The sequence below is a fragment of the Sorex fumeus genome, unplaced genomic scaffold (genome assembly GCF_029834395.1).
Source record: "Sorex fumeus unplaced genomic scaffold, SorFum_2.1 ptg000128l, whole genome shotgun sequence".
NCBI lineage: Eukaryota > Metazoa > Chordata > Mammalia > Eulipotyphla > Soricidae > Sorex > Sorex fumeus.
Window position 1 is genome coordinate 39,174,722 of NW_026606185.1, and position 22,870 is coordinate 39,197,591.

Sequence of the window (22,870 nt, forward strand, 5' to 3'; positions counted from 1 at the left end):
CGAGCGGGCCCAGTAACGTCTCCATTGGAGACTTTGTTGTTACTGTGTTTGGCATATCGAATACTCTCGGTAGCTTGCTGGGCTCTCCGAGAGGGGCGGAGGAATCGAACTCGGGTCGGCCATTTTGGCCGCTTGTAAGGCGAACGCCCTACCGCTGTGCTATCAAAGAATAGATGAGGGGTTTATTAAAAGATTACACAGAGCTCTGTTTTTAACAACTTGTTAACTCTGCCAGAAGGAATTACCTTTTAGCTGCTTCCAGGACATTTTTGTCAGCTTCGGCCCAAGGAAAGGACATGAACAAGCAGGCAGATCAACAGCTCTGAGTTGTTTTCTCATTCGTGTCTGGTGTGTAAGAAATTTTTCATTTAAAAATATGTCTGCCTCTTGTTTGTGGCTGAATGTTCATCATAGCATGTAAGGATTTGTCTTAAATGTGGATGCATGGAACTCATTAGAAATTAACAGGCTTAGAATAGAAGCCTGCAGATGATCATTGAAACAGACGTGGGAACAAAATAGCCAGGTGGGATGGGGAGTGGGGGGATTTGTGGAACCTGCTCCTCGCCCTGACACCAGCTGGAGCCAGGAGGTTTTCCAGCTTTGGCTGGTTTGTTAATGCTTTGAAAAATGTAAGGGTGACAGTGTCTCTCGTGGACTTGAAAAAGTAGGAGTCAAGGTAGAGATGCCAGCAGGACCAGATACTGTGCAAAGGCAGGAGAGACATGTAAACCAGACCCAGGCCAGTGATGGAGGGGAGAAAGGTGAGTTCAAGTCCTGTTGTGATGGATAATCAAGGGGATTAAGGGACTGACTGGAGGTGGGAAGAAGGGGATCAAGAAGGGAAAGAAGTCTGAACTAGTAGAGTCCAGCAACAAAAATCCACTGAGAAAGAGTGGAGAAAGATCCACATCAAGAGAAAGACCCTCCTTACCCAAGGAAAGTCGACCCTGCTTCCTAGAAAACAGAAAGAGAAAAGAAAGAACTCTTACCTTCTTGAATGAAATGCACACATTTTCTTTGTCTTGTTTTGTTTGGGGGCCATATCTGGCAGTGCTCAGGGTTGACTCCCGGCTCTGAATTCAGAAATTTCCCCTGGTGGTGCTCAGGGACCAAATGGAATGCTGGGGATTCAACCCGGGTGGGCTACAAGTGCCCTACCTGCTATACTATCTCTCTGGATCAGAAATGCATACATTTTCTATTCTATTTTTTTCTAGGAGAAAAAAAGACTCATTGCTGGTTTAAAGTGAACAGACTGATTAATATCCTAGCAATGTTTGAAACTGCAGGTGCACAGTGAGCCCTGAAATTCATTCTGGGTCATAGGATGCCATGTACTGTTAGTGACCCTTAATAGATCTACAATGTTTGGTTGGGAGGTGTCAAGGATTAGGATGGGTTTATAGTTAAAAACCACCCATCCTGCCTCCAGCAGAGTAAGGGCAATTATCTGTGGCCATGGTCAGGTGTATTTTCAGAGATGCATAAGTTATAAAAGGCCTCCAGTTAGGTGGAATGATAGGTGCCATAGCTCTGCAACTGTAAAACAACTTCAGTAGTTTTATAAACTATGATGCCTCAGGAAAAACGGAATTTTGAAAATCTCCAGTTTAAAACAATATAGGAATTTAATAGGGAAGAGAAAAAGAGGACAAAAAGAACAATTGAAAAAAGGATCAGGTCATCAAAGTCAAGTGGTGAGCGAACCCTCACTTGTCCACAGTGGACTTAGTCCCTCCATGCTGCTGCTAGAACTCTGAGCACGAAAGGAAGAAATTCTGGGTGAGATGTGGTGAGGGAGACTCCCTACCTCATGGTCCCTTGCCATGCATGAGGGGTTAGAAGAATACATTGGGCATCTCCAAGGATTCTGGAGAGAGGTGGGTTGGGGAAGGAGACTAGAATAGGAAAGAACTTTGAGCTCATGGTGAAGTTACATTTTCCTCCTGGAATTCCCTGGTCAGAAATCAAATCAGCTCCAGTCCCACAGTGGGCATTGGTGTGAACAGAGATCGTTCCAGAAAGAAGCCATCTACTGGAAGTAGGAGGAAAAGACATTTTGAACACTCCAAAGTCCCTTCAAAAGACCCCCATGCTTGTTAAGTCTCTCCTGTTACCTTGCATTGCCTTTGCCCCTACCCGGCCCCCAAAGGCTTCCAATGGAGAGGGCAGAGATGACAACAGCATGACAACAGCAGGGGCCTGCCTGCACCTAAGACTTTGTGGTGGGGAAGCATCAGCTTTTGCTTTGATTGGAAGGAGCTGTTGCCACAGGAGGGTCGAAGTATACTCTGTGGTTTTGTTTTGTTTTCCTTTGCTTTTGGATTTTGGGCCACACCTAGTGGTGCTCAGTACTTATTCCTAGCAGGGCGTGGAGGTATGGGGTGCTGGGGATTTAATCCCTGGTTGGCTGTGTGTACAAGGCAAATGCCCTATCTACTGTACCATCACTCCAGCCTCAGACTCTTTTCTCACCTCCACTCTTACTGCTTGAAGAGTCACAAAAAGGAAGTGGCAGAGCAAAATGAAGACTGGCTCAGCTTTTTTGCTGAAGGACTAGCTAGGGGAATCAGGGAGAAGGAGGGCTGCAGGAAGTGACCCAAAGATATTTATGAGCCCATGGGCTCACCACACACTGCATGCCCACGTTGACCTTCAAGTAGCCTACGAAGACTGGGCAACTGAACAAAGTCTATACTATGCCCAGGTCCCAGAAATTACACACACACACACACACACACACACACACACACACACACACACACCGTAAATATTCAGGATCAGTCAACCCAAATGTGCATTAGGGATTTTGAAAAATAAATGGGCTTTTAAAATACTGCCTGCAAAAGGCAGGTTCCGTGCTGTGACTTGAATGAAGGAGGTTGATTACCTGCTTAAACAAAAAAATGCCAAAATTTTCTATAATGTGGTCTGTAATACAAAACTCAGAGTCTTGTAACAAATATTTTAAAATGTTGAGGATTTGCACCAAAATTATGTGGCATACATTAAGTAAGTCTCAACATGCATGCGAAAAGACAAATCAATAGACCCAGTGTCAAAGTGACACAGAGGACCAGATTTGTCAAATACTTTGAAACAATTATTATTATAAGACAAAGTCCAAATGAACACTATTAAAATGAATAGAAACATTCATGAAAGTGCCTATAAAGAAACAAAATATTATACAGAGTGATTACTCTCAGGAATAACCAAATAATAGTATCTGTAAGGAAATGAAAAAAATTATAAGGAATAACTGAATGAAAAATTTAGATGTGGAAAATACAGTGGTTATAAAAGTTCATTAGTTGGTTCCAGTGGCAAATTGAAAATGATCAAGTTTAGATTTACCAGTTAATATATTAAATGTACATGGCCTAAACACAACATTTAAAAGACAGATGATCAGAATGAATAAACAAATCAAGACCCAACTAAATGCTGCCTACAAGAAACTTACTTTAATTATAATGCGATATATGGTTTACAGCAAAAGGATATAGAAGTAAATGCTACCTAAACACTAATTCAAAGAAAGTTGCAGTAACATGAAAGTTATCAGCAAGGTTTAAACAAGAGCATTACAATATTTTTTAGTGCAATCACAGCACCCAGAAATAGAAAATATTTAGAGCTCAAAATACATGAAGCAAAGACAGAAAGAGTTTAAATGCCTGGAAATCTTCAGCTATGATCGGAGACTTGAGCATTTCTCTTTTGGTGATCAATAGAATGAGTTGACGGAAACTCAGCAAAGCTGTAAAGGAACTGGACAGCTCCATCAATCAGTTATTTCTGATTGACATTTTTAGAGCATACCACCAAGTACAGAATATACACTTTATTTTCAATTGCTTATAAAACATTCACCAACATACTCTATATCCTCAATCTTAAAATATAAAACAACAAATTTTAATTATGTAGTTTCTGACTGTGATGGAATTAAACTATACATCTATAGGGAAGCATAATAGGCATATCTCAAAATACTTGGAAATTAAACAACATACTTTAAAATTATCCACACATTGAAGAGAAATTGCCCAAAAGAATTTAGAAAATATTTGGAATTAAATGAAAATGTCTATTAAAGATTGCTGTAGTGCATAGGGTGCGGTTGAAGCATGGAGGGAAATTTGTAGCATTCCATGCTTTTAGTAGAAAAACAATGTAAACACCAACCTTAAGAAACTAGAATAAAAAATAAAAACCAAGGAAGGAGAAGGAAAAATAGAGTAGAAATTGCTGAAATTGAAAACAGAAACAATAGGAGGAAATCCATGAACCCAAAAGAAAATGTCTTTGAAAAGAAAAATAGGATTATCATGCAATAATGACAAATGAAAAATGACCAAAAGGGACACTAATTGCCAACATCTGCAATGTTAGAGGGGCTAGCATGAAATCAGCCTTCACAGACATTAAATGAGTAAAAGGAGAATACTTGGAACAACTAAAGCACATAAAATCAATACCTTAGATGAAATTCCTTACAGACCTTAGTTCCTTATGCTTACATTCCTAAATCAAAGTCAGTTCTTAACCACAAATTATCCAAACTCACCCTAGATGAAGTGATCCTACCTGTTGCTAATAACTTATTAACTGTAACTATTAGTGAATTTAACTTGAAGTCAACAATCTTTTGAAAAGAAATCATCAACCTTTTGTAAAAGAAATCAGATGGTTTCCTATTGAATTCCACCAAACATTAAAAGATAAAATCAATTTCACACACCGTTTTCCAGAAAAAGAAAAGAAGAGGGAATGTTTTAACTCATTTTTATGACTATAATTGATATGAACTGATAAAAAAAACAGGCTACTACAGATCAGTATTTCTTGTGAACAAGAGTCATTGCAAAATACTAGTAGGATTAAATCTGACCCTTTATAACAAAAAGAATGCATCATGATCAGAAGAGAATGCAAGGCTGGTCCAGTTTTTGAAAAATTATTCTGTGTAATTCAACAAATTATCATTCTGAAGCAAAGCAAATTACAATATTAGTGTTTGTAACTTAACATAATGGTGAAAGACTTCATATCTTTCCCTGATGCTGAGGACAAGGCAAATCTTATTAAACAATTGTACTGAGCCAGAAAACATTTATATATAACCAATGTAACAAGGTTAGAAGAAAGTGCAGGGGGCAGGGAATAGACTGGTGGGGGACATGGAAGAAATAAAGCTTCTCTTGGACACAGAGAAATTATTTCTGTAGAATATCTCAGGAAATCTATGAAAATTACACCATGAAAGTTAAACCTCCTAGAATTAATAAGTTGAAATAAGTTCTAAGAAAATAGAATCTGAAATCCACATATAAACATTTTTATTTCTATATACAAGTAACAGTTTGGAACAGAAAAAAGTATAATTTCTAATTGTTCAAAAACTGAAATGCTTTTAAATGTCATGAAAAAAATGAAAGCTCTTAAAACTACAAAACTGGATAGAGAAAGTTGCAAAATCTAAATGAGTAGAAATAATCAGTTCATAAAGAAGAACCTCATTAATAAGTTAATTCTCTTAAAATTTATGAACAGATTTAATTTCGTTCCCATAATGTTTCCAGAAAGGGACCAGAGAAAGAATATAGATGTTAAGTCACATGCTTTACATGCAGTCTATCCTAGTTCTATCCCCAGTGCCTCATGGTACCCAAATCTCTCTGGGTCTATCATTGGGATTCCCCAAACACCATCAGAGTAGCCCAGATAATTCCTGGCACCACATGGCCTGAGCAGCTCCATATTTCTGGGCCCTGGCATTGAACTACCAGCCTGGTGGCTGAGAATCACTGGGAGGGAACCATGGGCCTGCTTGGAGGAGAAGATGATGGTGATGATAATGATGGGGATGGTGATAATGATAACAATAATAATTCCAAAATTTAAAAATTTGTAAAATCACCGTGAAATGCAGTTACATACTTACACACTTTTGTGCTTACATTTCAGTGATACAATGATCGAGTAACCATCACTCCACCAGTGCCCATTCTCCACCACCAATGTTCCCAGTATCTCTCCTACCCCACTTATCCCATCTGCGCACCCCCCCCCCCGCCTGTCTCTGTGGCAGGCACATTCTGTTTTACTCTCTCTCTCTCCTTTAGGGTCTTGTGGTCTGCAGTACAGGTATTAAGTGGCCATCATGTTGGGTCTATAGTCTACTTTTGGCACACATCATCTATCCCAAGCAGGTCCTCTAAGCATCTCTTACTTGATGGTCCCCTCTCTATCTGAGCTGCCTTTTCCCCCAGCATGTGAGGCTGGCTTCCAAGCCATGGAGCAATCCTCCTGTTCCTTATCTCTACTATCCTTGGGGTTCAGTCTTCCATTTTGTTACTTTATATTCCACAAATAAGTGCAGTCTTCCTATGTCCCAATTTTTTTTTTGGTAAAAGACAAATGACTTGCAAAATTGATATTTATAGACTGGAGATAGGAGTGCGGTTCAAGTGGTAGAGCACAGCCCTACCCATGTGAGACCCTGGGCTGCCTCTTAGCTCTGCTGATGGTGGCCTGTGTGTTTCTGAGCACCTCCTTCACCACCACAGTGAAAAGGACCCAAGTAGCCAACACAGTTTTGAAGAAGATAAAATTGTAGAGATCACCATAGCTGATTTAAGAACTTACTATGGTGACTGGGAGGCTAGTATGGCAGGTAAGGTGCATATGCCTCGCATACCACTGACCTAGATTCACTCTCTGGCACCATGTATGGTTTCCCGAGCCCACCAGGAATGCTTCCTGAGCACAGAGCTCAAAGTAAGTCCCGAGCAAAGCCAGATATGGCCCCAAAGGCAAAAAGTTAAACAACAGCAAAACACTGTGGTGACGCTGGGGTGATAGTACAGCATGTAGGGCACCTGCCTTGCAGGCAGTTGGTCCAGGTTTAATCCCTGGCACTCCATATGGTCCCCGAGCTCTCCAGGAATGATCCTTGAGTGGAGAGCCAAGAGTAATCCTTGAACATAGCCTGAAGTGGCCCCCAAATCAAAACAAACAAAGCCCCCACTTATTATGGTAATCAAAGGTAGCAGATAAAGGCATAGTCGGATCAATGGGCAGAATAAAGAATCCAGAAATTGATCCTCCTCCCCTGCCCCTTATTTCCCAGCCCAGCATACACAGTCAATAGATAATAGACTTGGGGTAGATTTTTGTTAAAGCTATGAAATAAAGCATAGTCTCTTCAAATTTTTGAATTAGATCAAAAAACATCTCTATATATTTTTCAAAAGAGCTTAAGTTTAAACATCACACTTTATAAAGAAAATGGTCTCAGTGGATCATATGTCTACCTTTGGCTTGCATAAGTTCTCCCAGCATATCTTATGCCCAAGGCTTGGGCATGAAATATTTCTTGTTATCCCAGAGGGCCCACTCCCCCCATGTCTCAGGTCTGGTAGATAAATTGGCTTTCGAGTTTGATGAGGTAGTTTTATGACTTAACATTTATTGGGCACTTAGTGTGTCAGGCATGTTTTAACTCAGTCCCTAAAACACTCTAGCCAAATAGGTACTGGAATGTTCCCATCTCCTTTTAGGCTTGAGGGAGCTGAAACACAGGAAAATTAATAAATTGGTACAATTCCACATGTATCATAATAAGTGTACACTGGAGCAAGCTTTATTGAGAAAGGATAGCACAGCGGGTAGGGCGTTTGCCTTGCTCACGGCTGATCCAGGTTCGATTCCTCTGCCCCTGCTCGAAGAGTCTGGCAAGCTACCGAGAGTATCTCGCCTACACGGCAAAGCTTGGTAAGCTCCCCGTGGCATATTCCATATGCCAAACACAGTAACAAGAAGTCTCACAAAGGAGACGTTACTGGGCCCGCTGGAGCAAATCGATGAACAACGGGAGGACAGTGCTACAGTGCTATTACCACCTACCACATTTCAGACCTTCTCACTCTTATTGAAAATTAAAATATCTCATTTCATGGTTCCTGTGACATGGAACATCTAATTTTTTTTTTTTCTGTGAGAATTTTATTTAGTGTTGAGTTGGTGGGTTTTTGAGGTTGGAGGAGAGCCTGAATCCACTAGAATCTATTTAGTGCCATCTTGTGGCCTCTATAGGTTTTACAGGAAGGAATATTTTAGCGTTCTGGGGAAGCCTTTCTTTTTTGCAGGTATTAATGTATTTAAATGTATTTATTAGCTGAACTTTGCAGTAATTATTTTTTAGTGAGACACCATGAGGTACAGTTGTAGACTTACAAATTTTGTGCTTGGGTTTCAATTATACAATGATCAAATACCTATCCCTCCACCAGTGCCCATTTGGGGGAGGCCTTTTTATTTATTTATTTAAGAAAGTATTTTTTTAATTACTTAATCACTGTGAATTCTGGAGTTATTTATGGTTGGGTTTCAGGAATGCAATGTTTCAACAACAATCCCTTCACCATTGTCCATTTTCCTCCACAGTGGTCCCCTGTTCCAACCCCCATCCACCAACCTGCCTCTATGACAGGCCCCTTTTTTTTTTTCTTTTTATACATTTTTGGCATTGTGGTTTACAGTGCTGTTGATATAGGGCTTCATACAGAAAACTTCATACAATGTCAGCATCTTCTAGCACCTACGCCCTATCAGAGACAGAGAACTTCCCTCCACTATTATAATAGTGTCTCTTCCCTGCCCTATCCCCCAGCCCCCATCTCTTACCCTCTCACCCCTGCAAGCTTCCTACTGAAGACAAGTTCTTGGATTCTTCAATTCTATTGCCTTTGGATATTTGTTATTCACCTACTATGTTTCTTTATGTCCTTTATATGAGAGATACCATTCTGAAATGATCCCTCTGACTAATTTCACTTGGCATGATACTCTCCAGGTCCATCCACACAGCAGCAAATTGCTTGACTTCATCTTTTCTTGTGGCTGAATAGTATTCTATTATGTATATACATCATAGTTTCTTTTATCCACTCACCTGTTCTTGAACACTTGGGTTGTTTTCCGGATTTTGGCTATTGTGAATAGTGCTGCAATGAACATAAGGGTGCAAATGTCTATTCTGCATTTGTTTTTGAGTCCTTGGGTAATATTCCAAGAAGTGGAACTACTGGGTCAGATTTAAGCTCAATTTATAGGTATTTTTTGAATATTTATATTGTTTTCCAAAAAGGGTGGACCAGTCAACATTTCCAACAGCAGTGAGTGGAGGGTCCCCTTACCCCCACATCCATGCTAGCACTGGTTGTTTTTGTTCTTTTGGTTATCAAGACATGACGATAGCATGATCAGAAACTCTCAAGTTCTGTTAACAGGGTGATTTTGTTCCTTCACAGTTATCCACGAATAGATCCTGGAAAGAAATGGATGAGAGAGGGAAGGAGAGGGGGAGGGAAAGGGAGAGATGATAGAAATTCAAGTTGGCATGTTAGTGATATCTTATAGACGGTCTTAATGGCCCCTGCCAAAATAGAAAAATCTTCTCACTCTTTCCTCTATGGATACCTTTTTGTAGCATTTTCAACGGTTCTTCATAACAAACAATACAAAATATATTATTTCGTTTCTGCTTTGGGATCGGGATTGGGGCTTGGGGTGGAAATATCCCAAATGTGCAGGGAAGGTGTAATGGTGGTGGGATTGGTGTTTGAATATTATATGTCATCAAATATTGTGAACTACCTTATAAAATAAAACACTTTTAAAAAATAAAATGAGTTTAAGAAAAAAAAGAAATTCAAGTTGGCTTTTAAACCATTTCCTTCCTCTTTTCTAGCCATTCTTTCTGGGCTTCCATGCTCCCAGTGGCCCTGAGGAATTAGGCTGGTAACCTTCAACTTGGTCTTTCAGCGTTGGTGGGGAGAGGTTCTCACCAATGGCTGTGCTGCCCTAGTAGGCTGAACTGTGCAGATTCTCCAGAGCTCTGCCATGTGGTTGGACTGGTTTAAAGATGCTGAAGTCTGGAGTCTGATTTGCTGCTTTATCTGTGGAACTCAAAAACTCACGAGGGCAAAGGACAGAGACCAAGCTCACCTTTTCTAGAGTTTGACCAGCTTGTTGGGGAGAGGGGGAAGAGGAAAGAAAAGTGCACAGGGAACAGGAGGCATTGCATTTTGGAGTTCTCTGAAGTGAGGGTTCCATCTTTCTGGAAGAAGGGGATATATTGAGAGATGGATTAGTGAAAAACTTCCCATCCCCAAACCCAAGAAAACTATCTAATATGATGTCTTTACTTTGGTCCTTGCTATGGATTTGTTTACTAGGCTGTTATAATGTATAAAAATGGGTAATAGGAGTTCATAATGGAAAAGTTGGATCATAAAAAGAATACGAATACTCCAAACCACGCATCTTGTCATGATGCTTAGGATTGCATGGTTTTTTTCTTCTGTGTGGAAAGATTTGATTGTCTTTTTAAATTATGTGAGGCTATCAATTTCTAGTTTTTAGTGACTGTCAATAAATTTTGGCAGGTAAGGACTTAGGTTTTGCTAAATTACCAGGTATGTGGAATTCTAGATCTCAGGTGTTTAAGTTTTAGTGTTTGTGTTACAGGGGGCTCTTCAATGATTTCTGGTCCTGTTTCCCACCTTTAACTTTGGGTTATTTCCTTAGCATAGATTCCTCCCATCATGGGAAGGGGTGAGACGCTTAAAGAGGACTTTCTTGAGTACATGAAAGTCTTAGCACAGACCAGGGTAACCTTGCTTAACAGACTGGCTTTTAGGACACATTTGTTCCTTTCCTTTGTAAGGCCTGCATTTTATTCCCCTGTATGTCAAATGAGGGCTTGAATATCAACTGCCAGGTCTCTTGTATAATCTCATGTGTAATGTGTAGTATTTATATTTCATATTCTATTAATTTTCATATTACAGGGGGTTTTGCCACTAGTAATATCTGAAGTCAGTTATTTTTCTAGCATGTAATAGCTAATCTTGCTGTTGTTGTTAAATGCCTTTATGAATTTAAATAAAAATGCTGCCCCCTAATTATACTGAGAATGAACAACTTCAATAAGCTTGTCATATTCTCCTGTGAAATGCATTTGACTTTTTATCTACTGGCATTTGACATTTTCTTATCAACTCATATGAGCAATTTATACAATTTGCTGCCATATGTCTGTTTATCTGGTATTATATTTAAATGTCAAGTTCTGTCTTGCATTTTTGTGAATATAAAATAATGGTTATAATTAAAATCTCATTATGCAATCAACAGAGAAAATTTTATTGGGTCCCAATATTACTTGCAAATAATGACACATTATGCATTTATTTTCAACTATCCTACCTCAATATTTTAAATTTTTCATTAAAATCCCAGAGCACTGATAAATAATCATGGGTCTCTGGTATAATTTGAAACTTATTCCTGATTTTCATAGGAATATCTCCAGTGTTTTGCCATTAAATAGACTCTTAATCTGTCATCTCCAAAATTAAATTGTTTATTATGTCAAGAAAACAAACTTTTCAAGCTTTGAATCTTTACATGTTTAGGAGCATAATTTTTCACAGAAAGGTTATGTGGTTTTGTTATGTGATCTTTTGTTGGTGTGGGTAATAAAGGCTTTCTAACATCACACACTTATTTTTATGCTTTGAACTAGCTATGACCACTGTTTTGTTTTGGCTCCTTTCTATCAATAGCATTTTATACAGACTTTTTAGCACTGTACATATAAATCTTGTGTGTGAATAATGCATAAAGAAAGGATATGAGAAAATATATCAACATAGTAAAAATAATTAATATAAATCATGGCATTAATATTATTTTTACTTCTGTATTTTCTAAAAAATGGTCATGGTCATGGTCCTCCCGTTGTTCATTGATTTGCTCGAGCAGGACCAGTAACATCTCCATCATGAGACTTGTTGTTACTGTGTTTGGCATATCGAGTACATCAGGGGTAGCTTACCAGGCTTTGCCGTGCTGGCGAGATACTCTCGGTAGCTCTCCGAGGGGGGGCAGAGGAATCAAACTCGAGTCAGCCATGTTGGCTGCGTGCAAGGCAAACGCCCTACCCGCTGTGCTATACAAAGTACCCTATTTTTACGAGGTAAATTATAAAGGTCAATGTCTTATCAATAGGTTATGGGTGAAATGAGACAAGTTGGGGTGAGATTTAGGAAGCCGACTTGTTAGAGTATGTAACTTTTGCTGGTTCATTATCTGATATGAAAATTATTTTGATACTCAGGAAGCCAAAACCTGAGTTTCTTCTCTGTTTGATGCATAATGGCACTGTGTGGAAACTTGACTAGCCCCAATGTGTGGATTTTTTCTTAACCAAGAATATAGGATTTGATGATTTTCAACATTTTTTTAACCTGAAAGAAGTTTAAAAGGAATTCCAGAGATTAAAAGTTGTATTTATTTTCTGCTGAAGGGAGTCAGTGATGCCCTCCCAGGGGGCTTCCCGGGCACCTGGGGCCTGTCTGACCACAGGTTGCTTTTGGAAAGTTCTGAGACACTGTCTCGGGGAAACCTTTGCCATGTCTTGGGCGATGCACAGATATAGCAACATAAAAACATGCACTTATACATCAAGGCACACAAACAGCAATCACTAGAGTTGGTGCCTTGATTGCATTTTCCCCAAACCAGGAATAGCTCTGCTCTCCTCTGCAGTATGAAACACTTTCTCTCCAAAGGGAGGTTGTGCAAATTGCAGAGCTCAGGATTTTCCTTCTGGACTTGTTTCTTAACATATCCTGTGCTTAAGTTATAGAAATCTCAGCTGAGGTATGATCGCAAAGTTTATATTTACATGTATTAGACCATAATATCTCCTTGCTTCTTTTGTTCTGTGTAGCTTTGGGCCAGATCATGTTGTACGTGGATGGGATGAATGGAGTAATAAACCATAATGAAACCATTCAGTGGCTGTACACTCTCATTGGGTCCAAGGTAAGAAAAAGTTAATGATGGAACAGTTAATTCATCTGCAAATCACAGACGCTTCATTTTGTTACTCTTTCTGATGTAACCTTGCAGAAAGTAGCCATATTCAGGTTTGCTTCCACTCTAGCATACTACAAAGGAGAACCTCAATTTTATCGATTTTAACATAGACTCAGATCACAAATAGTTTATAAATTTCCAGTGCATTTGTTTATTTTTTTTAGGTGGGAATAGGGGTCACACCCTGTAAGCTCAGGGCTTACTCCCAGTTCTGTGCTCAGGGATCATTCCTGGAGGTGTTTGGGAGACCATAAGCTATGCTGGGAATTGAGTTAGGGTTGGCTGCATGCAAGTCAAATGTCTTACCCCTGTGCTGTCTCTCCATTTCTATTTTATCCTTTAAGCTATAAGCAGTCTCTTCTCTCCCCTCCCGTCTTCTCCCCTTCCCCCTACCTTCCCTCCCTTTTCCTCCCCACTTCTCCCCTTTCCTTCCTTCCCCCTCTTTTCTTGTGCTGTAGGATCTCCTGCATACAGGGCATGCCCCTTGCCACTGAGCCACACCCCCTGCCCAAGAAAATGCCCTTTTGTACCTACCTCTGGTTATACAGTTTTAAATAGTTGCCATATATGCAGTAGCAATGTGCCTGCTGTTTCATGCTCCTACTTCATGTTCTGTGATAGTGTATATGCATATTCCTATATAGAGGTGAAGAATGTGAGCCAGCCCTTCAGCTCTACTGTCAGGGTCCTGACCAGTTGACCCTGACACACTGGAGTATGATCTCCCTAGTCGCCAGACTTACTCCCTATAGGAGAGGAAGAGGTAAGGGGAGAAGCCTCTGCCCTGACCCTCCACGCACTGCGGACTCCCGCCACCACTGAGAAAGAACCACGGCAGAGGGGGGAAAGCTGGTGGTCAAGCAGCAATCCGTTTATGAGCTCTCACACAGGGGTTTTTATACATCCATTTCAGGGGGCAATCCACATGTATCACGTTTACCTTATTCGGCTCAATATAGATGATGACTTACATCGCCTTCTGTCAGGGCCAGGTGTATTAGCTCAGGCAGATGGTAACTGTTACATCCCTCATCCTCAATCAGAGTGCCTACATGTTTGGAGTGCTGAAGCAAGCCCCTGGGCCCCTGTAAACAGGGCCAGCTCTTTATTTCAGGGACAGGGAATTTAGTCAAAGTCTCAAGCTGGCTACTGAGACCCCAACACTTTACCATCAGTGACAAAATAATCATTTATTTAAGATTTGCTGGGCACCATAGCAGGTGGTCCAAAAGGGACCACTGTATGACCATGCTTGGGGGAGGCCGCAGTGCTGTGTTGTGAGAAGCTAATTGCCCGCTGCCCATGGTGCAGCTGTCCCAGCATGCTCTGTTTGTGTGCTATGAGGCTGTAGACGCTCCTCACTGTCAGTTCAGGGCCCTGCAAAGTCTCTGGATTCTCTGACGGAGGCACTGGTGGAGGCCATCTTTGGAAGGAAGAATTAGGAGAAATCCTGTCGTGAGCAGGTGCAAAGGAGCCGAGGCTGGCCGAAGTGGGTAGGCTCTCTGCACAACCCACAGACTCCCAAAGGGGTAATAGGATGAGACGATATTTTGCAATTGAACCGAATTTTGCACAGAAATGCTTCATTGTGGTCAGGATAAACCACCAACAGCCAGCGGCTGGAGTGATAGCACAGCAGGTAGGGCGTTTGTCTTGCATGCAGCTGACCTGGGTTCAATTCCCAGCATCCCATATGGTCCCCTAAGCACCGTCAGAAATAATTCCTGAGTCCAGAGCCAGAAGCAACCCCTGTGCATCGCCAGGTATGACCCAAAAAGAAAAAAAAATCAACAGCCAGCCCTCTTCTTATTTTATTCTATTGAGGTAGAGGGTTGGTTCAGACCCAGGGGTGCTCACAGGACCATACGGGGTGCAAGGAATTAAACCTGGGTTAGCTTCAGTCAAGGCAAGCTCCCCAATTGCTGTACTATCCCTCCAAACCCTATTTATTTTACAAAATATTTGGGGGGGACTTTTTAAGCTGTGCTCAGTTTACCTCCTATGATACTTGATCAGTCAGGCTGGGTGTGGCTCAAAGTTTTGGTCTAGCAGCTATTGGGGGTCACCAGGGCTACACCCAGTGGTACTGGGGGATATGGGGTGCCAGGGAGCCAACTTGCATCCTTCCACATGCAAGACAGCCCCGCTGGGCTGAAGCAATAGCACAGCAGGTAGGGCCTTTGCCTTGCATGCGTCCAACCTGGGTTCTATCCCCAGCATACCATATGGTCCCCTGTGCACCGCCAGGAATGAATCTTGAGTGCAGAGCAGGAGTAACCCTTGTGCATCGCCGGGTGTGACCCAAAAAGAAAAAAATTTAAAAAAAAAAGACTTACCCCTGCCCCTTATGATGACGATGTATTTATGATGGGAAAATGAGATCAATTAGCTCTTGACAAGGAAGGTGATGAGTGGATGAGACAGGAGAGGCACAGAGCAAGAGAGAGGAAAGGAAGAGAGACCAGGGGAGGAAGAGCCAAGGAGAAGAGGGGGAACAGGAGCAGCCTCAGAAGCATTAACCCTGCTCAGCAGGTGAGCACAGTCTCCTGGGAGTCTTCACTGTTGTGACTGTATTTTGCTGATTTTTTTTCTCTCCTGAAAACAACCCCAAGGGAACCCCAGGGCCTCTGGGATGAGTCAGACAGTATAAAGGCCCTAACTTTAGTATGCTCCAGCCCTCCTTCTTGACTCCCCCAAGTTAAGGTAGGCGTCATCTCGCCATGCTTTAGGGTCAGGGATGCTGGTAGGATCTTTCAATGGATTCCTTTTTGTCTAAGGAATGAAGAAAATAATCTCCACAAACGAGGGCAGGAAGAGTGAAGAATGTGTCGCCTGCATGCAAGTGCCGGGTATTGTAGCATAGAGCTCTTTTCTTCAAGTTTTGGCACCTTCCTATCTGGGCCAAAAGAGAGACATGCCAGGCTGGGGAAGTGGCTTATGGTAGAACACATGTCCCGGTGCCCTTCTTGCCACTACATGCACTCAGGTTCCACATTGTTGACTCTAAGCATTGCCATCTTTGGGCACTACACCACTACCTAGTGTGGCTGGGAGTAACCTGGGCCCTTCTACACATTGAGAGGATGGGAACAAAATACTCAGCACTCAGTTTGCCAGCATCTGCTCACCTGAAAACTGCTCAGCTATCCTGAGTGTTTCTTCTCTTTTCTAAGTGCTCTTGAGAAACTCACTCCCAAGTCCTGGGGCAAATTGCTAGGAATCACTGTCACTGTCCTCCCGTTGTTCATCGATTTGCTCAAGTGGGCCCAGTAACATTGTGAGACTTATTATTGTGTTTGGCGTATCAAATACGTTGTGGGGAGTTTGCCAGGCTTTGCCGTGCGGGCGAGATACTCTCGGTAGCTTGCCAGGCTCTTAGAGAGAGGCATAGGAATCAAATGTGGCTTGACCAGGCTGGCTGCGTGCAAGGCAAACACTGTGCTATGGGTTTAGCAAAATGTAAAAAGAAAAGTTTGAATTTCAGGGTCCAGAGCAGTAGCACAGCGAGTAAGGTGCTTGCCTTGTATGTGGCCCATCCAGTTTGCTGCCAGCAACCCATATTGTTCCCTAGGCCCCGCTAGGAGTGATCCTTGATCCCAGAGCCATGAGTAAACCCTGAGCACAGCAGAGAGTGGCCCCCAGCCACCCCCCCCAATAATTTAATTTTGCAATCCTTTTCTGAAACTTGGGGCAGTTCACTATAGACTTTTCATATTTCTTCTGTTTTCTTCATGTATCATAGAGATTGTTCACTTTTATTTTGCATTGTTTGAGGTACCTGCTGTTGTAATTCTCAGAACATCAAATATTGTGCATAATTCTTTATAGAATTATTAAGGATTGTTTTAATTAGGATGTTCAAATGTAAAAGCTGGGTTTTTGTTTTGGTGAATGTGATTATCTCAATTTGTTATCTAAGAGAGCATCAGATTTCTATTATGAGAGATACATAATATATCAAAATTTTAGCCTATGCCTCTCTTCATTAGAGTGATTTTACCTCCAATGGGATCTTTGTTGAGATCTTCTTGCATCTTATTTATGCCCTGGAAAGGAAAGATTTACGATTGTCTTTACTCTCTTTTTCTCTTTTTAGTCTTTGTATTTCATTCTGGACAACTCATCTTGACTTAGCAGTTAACTGGTTCTTTGCTCAATTACACTGAATCTTTCTGATAAAAAGAAATCTCTGACTATTTCTTTTCCTTCTAGCATTTCCATTTCACTCTTTTTTTTCGCTCTTTTCTTATAGGTCTCTTCTGCTAGATTGTCTTGTCTGTTCATGCTAGGTTTTCACTTTGTCTGCTAGAGTCTTCAATGTATAAATCAGAGTGAATTATATAGTTCCAACATTGACTCAAATCTGAGTCTGGTTCTGTTGCTTAGTTTGTTTCTAGAGATGGGGCCTCGGTACTTTCTTGCTTTTTTTGGGGACATCTTGTAATTTTTGGTTGAGAGTTTGACATCATGTATAGGCCATACAGACTGAGGTAAGTAGCAGTTATGCCTATAAATGGGCAAGCCTGCAGTGCCAGGTGGTCAGCGGGGTGTGCTGGCCTCTGCTCGTCCCTGGAGCTGGTTTGGATTTGGTTGCTGCTGTGGTTTCCCTAAGTGCACCACCACTTTCCAAGGTCCTTACAGCACTATCTAGTAGCAAGAGGGAGGGCTGACTTGCTAGAGGTTCTTGTTTCTACATTTATTCTCTACTTCGCTCTTGGGTTCTTATGTGAATTTTAGAGTCTCTCTCTTTTCTTCTGCTCCTGCTTGGTGCTTTCTAGATCAGAAAATAATGGACTGGGCTATCAGTCATCTCTGACTTGCATTGATCTTAGTGGGTTTTCCATCCCAGGCTTGGGTTCAAGCTGTCTCAGTGATCCTGTGCCTCCCTCAGGAGTAGGAAGCCTCTACATTTGTGTTTAGAACAGTCTCCCATCGTTGCTTCCCCAGCACAATTTATTTTTTTCTATACCACTAGCCTTGGAGGAAAGAGTTAACAAGAGCAGAAACCTTCACCTGTGGTTCAGAGCTGTCATCTTATAGTGGAGAAGGTTCTGGCTCTAGCTTGGCGTCTTTCAGTGATGGCATGAGTCTGCCTCCCTGTTGGTGAGCTATGTTATTGATTATCAAGCTGGGAACCCCCAGGCCTGTATCATGGGATTCTTAGGTATCATCCATCCTGATTTCCCTCTGAGTGCCGTGGAGCGCCTGAGAGTGGATGGCAGGTGCCCGTGTCTGCAGATCCTGGAGATCCCCAGTGCCAGGCCTTCAGAATTTTGTTAAAATGATTGAATTTTTCTCCCTCTGGTGACTTTGTCTTCCTCCTGGGGTCTGCCTCAGATGCACCCTTGTTGGGGTTCTACCTTTTTGTGGTGGAAGGAATGTTTCCCTCCATAGACTTCAGGATAGCCCCAAACCCTAACTATCCTGGGCTCAAGAAAAGCTATACTTTAATCATTTAAGGCCTTTTTCTTTTTTGATAGATTTGGAGAGACACTCTACAAATTTCTAAGTAGAAGCTAGAGACCTAATTTTGTATAATTGAAAACACTTTAAAGGTATTTATTGCCACAGGATCCACTCAACCAATGAAGACTTAGAATTTTGTGCTTTGCTTTCCAAATGACATAAATTAATGTAAACTTGGGTTAAAATTAATTTTGGTAATATAATTAACAATAAGAGATCAAAGAAAATATAGGTGAAGTATATAGTATATGAAATCCTCATGCTAATAAATAACCTTTTGCAAAGGAAAATGAATGAATAAATTGTGGCATTTCTATGCCATGGAATGCTACTTGGCCAAAAATTTTTTGAATAAATTAAACAATTAAATCTTTGCATTTTATTTTATTTTTAATTTTTATTAGTGAGACACCATGCGGTACAGTTGTAGACTTACAAATTTTTGTGCTTGGGTTTCAGTTATACAGTGATCAAGTACCCATCCCTTCACCAGTGCCCATTCTCCACCACCATGGGTCCCAGTATCCCTCCCACCCCCCATCACCCCCATCCCACCCTGCCTCTGTGGCAGGGCATTCCCTTTTGTTCTCTCTCTCCTTTTGGGTGTTTTGGTTTGCAAAAGAGGCATTGAGTGGCAATCATATTTGGTCTATAGTCTACTTTCAGCATTTTAAAAGAATAATGTATATCACTTTAGGAATACAGAAGTAAAAATCGCCTGAAATATTAGAATCACCTGAAATGTTCCTTCCTCAATACAAAAATTAACTTTGTAGAATTTCCTTCTCTTTCCTCCCCACTCCCACCCCCAAGATTCTCAGCCAATCTGGTTTGTGGCTTAGCACAAGGACCAAGGATTTGATGCTGTCTGGGGCCCTCTAAGGCGCTGGAGACACTGAGTCACCTGCTAGGGTTGAGGGCCTTTAGGGCTGTACTCAGTGATTCTCAGGGTAGCAGATGGTACCAGAAATCACGTCTGGTTGGGCACATGGTTTGCACCATAGCTGCTGTACACTACCCCACCCCCAGCATTTCTCTGAACGACTATTTTACGGTTTGGTTGTGATATATTTCACAAACAATGTTTAATGCTCCCATGGCTTCTGGGAGCAGCTCTGCAGCTGACCCCATCCCCACATCTTCTGCTTAGCTGCCAAACCTTCTCCTTCCGCCAGCTCTGAGCAGATAGGATCTGCCTGCCAAACCCTTGCAAAGAGCAAACTCACCATTCCTGAAGTTTGCTGTCCACTGTCTTGTCTGCAGGACTGCTTATATACTTTACGTTCATTTTCCTTGCTTAATCCTCAGAAAGGACTGTCACATTTCCCTAAGGCTTGAGTTTTTGCAACAGGAAAGGAAAGATGGGCTTCCCCGTAACAGAGTGGAAAGAATTAGATTGGTGTGTGCTTTCTCCTTCTTCCAGAAACTAGTTGTACGACAAGTTGCCTTGCCTCCTAGAACATGGCATTTTGCATTAAAAATGGGGCGGTATTAATTCAGAAAGTACCATTTCTTATTTTCTTCCTGCCTTTATTTTACAAATACCATCGAGGTGTTTTTCAGGCAGATTTTGTTACAGGGTTCCTGGTATTATGTTTTATTTTGTTTTGCTTTGTTGTGTTTGTTTTGGGGCCACACCTGGGGATGCTCAGGGCTACTCTAGCTCTGCACTCAGGAATTACTCCTGATGGGAAACAGGGGATTTTGGGGATCTAATGTGGATCGGCCAGGTGGAAGGCAAATTGTCTTAGCCCTGTGCTCTCTCTCCAACAGTATTCTTTAGGTAACAGTGGCCCAGTTGGTTTGTATTACATATTATCAACTATTCTGCCTTGTTTTGCCAAAAAGGAAAGAATACTTATTGTTAAATATCCAGAATTTAGTCTTAATAAAAAATTATATATCTATCTATATTATGTATGTAAATAGCATTATTTTGCCATTAATTACTTGGAGTTGGCTCCCGTATTTTACATTCTTCAGGAATTCCTGTCTACTAACTAGTGAAAACATAAAGGGTTTCCATTTGGATATTATGCCAGAGTTGGAATCTTTCAACAATTGGCCTTAGGTACCAAATAGACTGGCCATTAGCCCTGAGGCTATTGCGTGTTTAGTTAGGTGACTTCCTGAGATGCCCCACACCCACCCTATGAGCACCTCAAAAGCAAGGCTTAGAGTGCAGTGCTCAGGTGATAGGTTTTCATTTCTGGAATGACCCATCTCATTTTGCAGACAACCTCTTACGTCTTAAGAGGGCCAGTATTGGGGCCGGAGCTATAGCACAGCGGGAGGGCATTTGCCTTGCTAGCGGCCAATCTGGGTACGATCCTTGGCATCCCATGTGGTTCCCCAGGCACCGCCAGGAGTGATTCCTGAGTGCAGAGCCAGGAGGGACCTCTGAGCATCACTGGGTGTGACCCAAAAAGGCAAAAAAAAAAAAGAGGGCCAGTATTCATGGTTTGCAATAGCTGTTGGATGTTTAATAACTAGTTGCAAAGACTCTAGAGCCCATTTTGAGCTTCTTGCTCAGGAATTATGAGCTAAAGTATATCCTTAGAATACAAACACTTAAAGGAGAGGTTCTTCAAGAGCAATGCCATCAATCACTGGAATTTATTTTTTTCTTTGGGATACTCAGTATATTCTTAGAGTTGGTAACGTGTAAACAATGTGGCAAAGTGTTACAGATCAAGTTATCTTAACTGATTTCTAATTCAGTTTTAATAACCATCACTCAGTTATATAACATATATTTATGCTTTTTTTTTAGTAGAAAATGAAACAAATAGAATGAGATATGTTTTTCTAACCCTCATTGTAATTTAAATTCTGAGGTTTGGAATTGTTTTTCTTTTTATGGTTGTTGAAAGTTTTAGAAGAGGAGTAGGAATCTGGAGTTTTGGTGAAGAATACTTTTATTTCTTCTTAATAAGTGGCATGTTTGACCATCTAAATATAGCTCTTGTGATTCTCTAAGTACAATAAAACATGAAGGAAGTTCCAGTTGACCTGTAAATGTGAAAAGTATTTAGAAACTCCCCTCATAGCTGGTGGTTGCATTTTATCTCAGTCATAGACACCCAGGTTCTATAGAGATTCCCTCCCCAATCTCCCTGTGGGCTCACTCATAAAATTAGCAGAGAAAATAACATAGTGCTATGTACACACCCTGTTCTACCCCAGCTTCTAGCATAGAAGTGAGAGCAGAGCTTGCAGTTCTGAAATCTTGGAAGCTTAGTTAGTTCTGGGACTCCCTGGGACTCAGACTTGAGCAGGAAAATGTCCTATCCTAAGTCTAAAGCCACAACTGAGTCTCTGAAGGACCAGGACCTCAGTTTGTGTTTTTTCTTTTGGAGATCAAACCCATGGCCTCACACATGCAAGAAGGGGACTCTAGCATTGACTTCCACTGCTAGCCAGGACCTCTGTTTTACTCTGTATTGAACAGAGTCCAGAGTGATAGCTGCAGAAGAAAAACTCAGCCTGGTCCTAATGGCCACACCACCCCCTTCTCACTGAAATGTGCTGAGTGTTGGTAAGACATAGCAGTTCACAACTGCCTGTGCATTTTTGTCTTCTCCCAAGAAGGGGCAGTCTCTGATTCCTGTTCTGTACTGTGATTTGTTGCCAGGTCTTAATGCTCTGTGTAGAATACTTTATGTGGTGAACGGTATCAACAGAAAATCTAGCATTTCTGGGGCCGAAGTGATAGTATAGTGGGTATGACATTTGCCTTGCACAGGGCTGACCCGGGTTCTATTCCTGGCATCCTTTTGATTCCCCGGGCCCTGGCAGGAATAATTCCTAAGTGCTGAGTGCAGAGTCAGGTATGACTCCTGAGTATGACCAGGCGTGGCACAAAAACCAAAACCAAACCAAAACAAAAAAAAAGACCGAGAAAAAATAAAACCTGGCATTTTCCAGACTAATTCTATGAAAGATAGATGAGGTGTAGCTCAAAGGTTGAATTTGTTAATTTTTTTATTGTTGTGGCAGGGGTTGAACCGAGGTCTCTCACTAGGCATGTGCTTTGCTGCCAAGTCACATCTCTGACCCCAAAGACTGAAGTGAGACCTCCACTGTGTTTCCTCCAGCCCTAAGGAAGTGGGATTCTTTGCCAGAACCTCAAAGGCTCTTCTGCTCCACTAAAAGCCAGCAAGTGCTGGCTGGCCGCTCCTCCCTTCAGTGAGAGCTGTGGTTTGGAAATGTTCTTTGTTCTCAGTTACCTACTCTGAGACCCTTCGGGTGGATAAGATGTCCTAAGTCCTCTCTCATCCTTAGGTAACAGTATTTTTGAAGGCATGGTATGGCTTTCTTGCTCTCTCAGGGAACCTTGCTGGATACCAGGCCTCTAGGAAGCCCTCAAGATTTTGGAAATAAACACAGAATGTCTGAAGATTAGGAGGGCCCATCTGCAGGGTCAGCTAGCCCTCTATCATCT

General features: G+C 41.5%; 1 protein-coding gene across 9 annotated transcripts in view; it reads left to right on the plus strand.

Annotated features, from left to right (window-relative positions):
• FHOD3 (formin homology 2 domain containing 3) overlaps nt 1-22,870 on the plus strand; it is a 476,176-nt gene that overhangs the window by 288,450 nt on the left and 164,856 nt on the right. For all 9 annotated transcript variants that reach the window (XM_056137948.1, XM_056137949.1, XM_056137951.1 and 6 more), the window contains exon 6: nt 12,812-12,906. In XM_056137948.1, the coding sequence (XP_055993923.1) occupies nt 12,812-12,906 (95 nt within the window). The remainder of the gene's footprint in view (nt 1-12,811; nt 12,907-22,870) is intronic.